This window comes from Lissotriton vulgaris, chromosome 12 (assembly GCF_964263255.1).
Source record: "Lissotriton vulgaris chromosome 12, aLisVul1.2, whole genome shotgun sequence".
Lineage (NCBI taxonomy): Eukaryota > Metazoa > Chordata > Amphibia > Caudata > Salamandridae > Lissotriton > Lissotriton vulgaris.
Window position 1 is genome coordinate 809,925,571 of NC_141700.1, and position 5,742 is coordinate 809,931,312.

General features: G+C 45.9%; 1 protein-coding gene across 1 annotated transcript; it reads right to left on the reverse strand.

Annotated features, from left to right (window-relative positions):
• Positions 1-216: 216 nt before the first annotated feature.
• LOC147678839 (vomeronasal type-2 receptor 26-like) lies at positions 217-1,104 on the reverse strand. The gene has a single exon (XM_086945757.1). The coding sequence runs from the start codon at positions 1,102-1,104 to the stop codon at positions 217-219; it is 888 nt and encodes a 295-aa protein (XP_086801883.1).
• Positions 1,105-5,742: the final 4,638 nt, after the last annotated feature.

Below are 5,742 nucleotides of genomic sequence, written 5' to 3' on the forward strand. Positions count from 1 at the left end.
CCTATGTGGAGTATCACAGATAAAATGGAACATGAAAGTGGGTCAATTAGCCGGGTATGTTGGAAGATGCATTGGGGAGCCGATCATAATGCTCAACAAGTGTAGAGACAATTTCAATACATAGGGAGCTGAGCAGTGCCAGATCTGGAGGGTTATCAAGGAATCACAAGCTGATGAGGGCCGAGGAGCAGGTGTCACAATCGCCACATCACTGAGTCAATATCTTTTCTGTTTAACTTTATCTCTTCGTCCCAATAAATGTTCCTTAGTGTTCATTTCTGGTCTCAGTAAAATTATGTACATTTTGGGTAAAAAGATGCAGCTCAGCATCCCAGCACTGGAAGCCAAGATAGCGAAGACCTCGACTGCTACCATATGCTTACCCCTCGTGCTTAGGTAAGCTGGGATGAAGGAGAACCACACAGTGACAAATACCAGCATGCTGAAGGTGATCAACTTGGCCTCATTGAAACTGTCCGGCAGTGTCCGGGCCAGAAAACCCACAATCAGGGTGACCGTGGCCAGAAACCCCATGTATCCGAGCATCAACCAGAAGGCCATTGTGGAGCCCTCATTACATTCACTGATGATTCGCCGGGCTGAGCTCCTGAAATTGAGTTCATGAAACGGTGGTGCAAGATTGAGCCAGACAAGGCACAGCACGAGCTGCAGAGAAGAACAGACAATGGTGATGCAAAAAGGAACTTTCAATCCCGTCCAGTTCCTCAGCTTGCTATTTGGTCTTGTGGCACCAAATGCAAGCAAAACTGTGATAGTCTTTGCTAGAATGCAAGAAACACATAGAGAAAAGACAATGCCGAATGCGGCCTGGCGCAGCAGACACGTCCACCAGAGCGGTTGTCCAATGAACATGTGAGGACATAGAAAGCAGAGTATGAGAGCGCAGAGAAGCAGGTAGCTCAGGGGTAAGTTGTTTGCCTTCACCACTGGGGTTTGGTTATATTGGATGAAGATGAGGAAAACCAATAATGAAAAAAGGCAGTAGCAGATCGAGAAGCCAGCCAAGACAGCTCCAAGTGGTTCGTAATAAGAGAGATACTCAACAGGTTTCGACACACATTTGTCCTGTCTCTCATTCGGCATCTGGTCTTCTGGGCACGTAAAGCATTCGATGGAGTCTTAAAGGAAGCAGAGAATTGATCAATAACAGTCAATAGAAGATGTTCTAAATACTAAATCCCCAACCTAAGAAATTTATGGCAAAGTAAAGAATACCATAATGAACCAAGAAACGTATGGTGAATTGTTCTTTGAACACTATATTAACTGTAATAAAATACAGATGATGAACTATTTAATGACGAAAACACCTGTGGCTGTGCTAACCTTAAACTAACCTTAACCTTCAAACGTAGGGGGATATGTACAAGAGAAGTGGCAGAGTGAGGTGTTATCCGTCATGGCTTAGTGCCTCACTCTGCCACTTCAGAAACGTAAGGCTGCACCATATTTACAACAATATGCTGAAGCTTTGTGTTTCCCCCTGTGCTGATGCTACACTTAGCAAAGTACCACCAATGCAGGCACCTTTGCACCTTAGTGCAAGGGTGTCTGCGTGCAGGGGAAAGATTGTTTAGGTCCCCCTTCCTGTACATAAACCATCTTGAAATGCCATTTTGCCACTTCTATGTGTGCTGCCTAATGCAGCACTGATGGAAGTCACAAAATGTCATAAAAAATGTATTGTTTATGTGCAGGAAGGGGGGCCTTCCTGTACAAAAACAATGAAAGGCATTTTGCTTTTCCATGTGTCCTGCACAAGGCAGCACACATGCTAGGCTGTTAGTGTTCTGAAGTGGTGGTCATGGGTGCCACATTTTTGCCTGGCACTACCCTGTGAGTAGGGGTGTCTTCTTGCAACTCCCTATCCTCTAATAAAAAGTTACCCGGGGTAACCCTGTCTACTTTTGTAGCATTTCCTGCATGGCCAACTGCAAACAATCTCACTGTGCCCATCTCTAACTAAAACCAAGATGGCAGAACCTTTCGTCCCCTAAACAGAGCTCACCCCAGAGATGAGGCAAGGGAAATGAACAAATACCTCCTCAGTGGTCACTTTTAGAAGTTCTGGGGGAAGATCCTATACCATGCCTGTATGGCTAGCTGGACAAAAGATTCCAGGTGTCAGCTTATATTTGCTGTGACTTGGTACACCTGTTGGAAGTTAATTACATGTTCCTGGGTCCAGCCTGGTTGTCTTACTACCAAAGGAACGGAACACCTCACTACACTCAACACCTTTTTCTCAACTCTGGGAGTAAGTTCATACCTCATCAAGGGGGCTTTCTAGCTCCTAGGTAACAGCTGGAATCTCATGGAAATTGACTTTTAGAGGCTTTAGGAAAGGAAAAGGTAACTTTCTAAAAGTAGCTTTTTCTAAAATATGTATTGTATACCCAACATTAGCAGTGAATTGGGTAAGTAATAAATATTTTTTAAAGTCCGAGAATTCACTTTTTCACTGTTTCCTACATGAAAATAACTGTATTATATCTAATATTGTATCCCAATGCTTTCCTATGGGAAAGCTAACCCTGCACCATCGAAAATAGCTTGTGGGGCCTTGTCACTGTAAGGACATGTTTATCATTAAACTTTTACATATCCTACTTTTAAATACCATGGGTGTGTAGAAAGACGTTCCTTAAGGGTGAGATACTAGTATTTAAAAGGATGATTTAGGCTTGTCAAAAAGGCTTATTTTGGCAGGTTGAATTTGAAATTTTCAAACTGCATAGGCAGGCTACAGTGGTACGCCCTCAGTCATGTTTCCACTGTCACTGTAGTGGTTGGAACACAGGCTGCTGCAGGCCAATAGTGATATTTAAAAAAAGGGTCAGGGTACACTCTGAATCATATACTAGTGACTTATAGGTAAGTTAAATATGCTAATTAAAAGAATAACTGATTTCGATATGTTTTTAGGGTTTGAGCACATGTATTGGGGCTGCTTAGCGGAGTCCCATTGTACAGATTTAAAAAAACATCAGCATCACTGCAAATAAATGGAGGCGGTCATACAAAACGAGGCATTTTCCTAGCTTCTGCAATAATATTTTTATAAGTAAAAACACTTTTGCAACTCATAAAATGTGGTTTTATACCAGTAGAAATATTTACTCTCAAAGGTATTTGTGTAAGTGAATCTACTTCCACTGAGAGGAGTGGACTTTCAAGGAAGAGAATGGGTTGAGAGGTTGTGCACGTGATCATTGTTAGCATTGTGAGGAACCCCCGCACATGTACTCCCCAATATTGAAATGCCCACATTACCTGCCCCCTGGATACCTTACCGCTCACCAGTGGATGAGGACTATGTACGCAATCAGACTTCTTCCTTAACCCAGGGTCTTTCCTCTAAACTACAGATCCGTGAATCCAACCAGGAAGAAGTCCAACCCCGGCTGGATAGAGAAGGAAGTTAGGGCATCCAATCGGGAGAGACTAAGGATTCCCCGGAGTGGCTGAAAAAGGAAGGCGGGGACATACCGCCTCTGTCAGCAGACCGGAGGACGCGAGGGAGCAAGAGAAGCATTGCAGAGCCAGAAGAAGACGCTGAGGATCCCGAGATTCGTTTGGAGAGCCGAGGCTACAACAGACAAGACGAGGACCAGGAGACCCCCGACGAGTGGATAGAGGACTGGTGGTTCCCAGAGAAAGTTGATGAGCGGCCGCAATCCAGGAGGGTTGCGGCGGAGTACGGTACGTGATTTGAGCAGAGGGTGAGGCGGGATAAGGAGGTAGTTGTTACGTCCCGTCCCCCTAACTGACCGTAAAGCCTCTCTTTTCTTTACACGCCCAGCCATTCACTTTATGCACCGTTCATTTTTTTTCCTTCCCCTCTCGAGCTTACATCCGGCACCGTTTCCCATTGTGCTAGGACCCTCACTCGGTGTGGTGGAGGCCATAGAATTATTGCAAACTAGGCACTGACAGCCATCCTCCTTTCTTGTTTGTTTTGAGTGTCCCTCAGTACTACGGGAACCCGACCAGCGGCATAGAACACAGGAACTCCTGACCCAGAGGACACCTCACTGGACCTATCACCACGACCATCCCTGACCACTTTTCTGTGCGGATTCAACAGACTTTGTTTTCTTTCATGCTCCATGCTTTCCCCTTATAAAATACTTGTTGAACACTCACAAATAAACTCCCAATATAGAGTACCTAAGGCCTCCTCGCTTCTGTTTCCCACCCACACTCCGACAGGTGGTGTCAGAAGTGGGATCAGAGGAAATGGAGGCCGCAGTAAGAAAAATGGCAGAAGGACAGGAAAAATTGGAAAAGATCATGGCCCGGTTCCTAGAACCACAGAGGTCAAGAGGGAGGCCCTACACAAAACCCTCACAGGACAGGGGCAGACGCAAGAAACCTCCTTAGGGAGACTGACTGAGGTACTAGGATAGGCACGCGGACTTGCCACTCCCCCTTCAGTTGTGATCCAGAAATATGTACAGGGTGATGATCCTGATTTTTTTCTCTCAAACTTTGAGTGAATGGCCTGAGCTGCCCTGTGGCCAGAAGACAGATGGGGCAGTACTTGGGGCCCGTTCTTACCGGGGACTTACAATCTGCCTACCAAGCCGCGAACCCCCTCAGGGTTACACCTTATGCCGACATCAAACTAAATATTTTGGAATGAATGGGTATTGATGATGAAACCTACCGGATGAGATTAAGACAAATTAAGTAAGGCCCCAGGAAAATCCTAGAGCCCTAAGCTACAGTATAAAGGATCTAGCCGACCGATGGCTCAAGCCCCTTACCTCTTCCAAAGAGGACATTGTAAAAAAAATGTATTTGGAGCAGTTTCTAACATCCCTCCACCCCCCAATACAGAGGTGGGTCCATCAACACATGGACTAGTCTCTAGAGAAAGCCGTGGAAATTGCATCAGCCTACTTCAGTGCCCATGAGTGGCAACGGGGAAAAGAAGATGGGCGCTGGAAGCAGACCGGAAATCAAGTTTGAGAAACCCCAAAACCACACAGCCAACCCGGAAAACGGAAACAATAACTGTGGTACCAAACCCCATACCCCCAACTCCGAGACCCTCACTTCCTTTGGGACCCCCATGTTACCATTGTGGTACATATGGCCACATAGCGAGAGTTTGCCCACAGAAAGGCGAACCGATGGAGGTGGGTTTCACCAGAGTCTGTTCTGTCCCTCAGAAAGAGACACCCATCCTTTCCATAGAGACATAACAGTTAATGGAGATCCCCGTAAAGCCATAGTTGATACAGGGTGATGCCACACCCTAATGCTACCCCAAGCCGTCCATGGGGGTTCCCCAATCACCACAGGGACTCTCAACATACAATGCATTCACGGGGACACCAAAAACTATCCCTTGACCAAAGTAGCCATCCAGCATCAGCCCACACAAACTCCCACAGACATGGAAGTTGGTCTCCTCCCTCACTTACCCGAACCCGTACTCCTAGGAAAAGATTACCATCACATAAACTCGCTCTTAGATGAGTCGTGGAAAGAAGGAGCTCAGTGGAGAAAAGAGGCCCCCTTTTCCCAAATTGATGATCCTGGGTGAACCAAGGGAAAGGATAGGAAAAGTAGACAACAAAAGAGAAGAGACAAAAAGAATTGGAACCCTGTGCTTTTAACCAACACTCCTCCTCTATGAGATCATGATAGGAGTTTCCACGGTTCCGTGAAGCCGTCACATTGAGACAGCCAAACACTACACAAGTTGCCAAA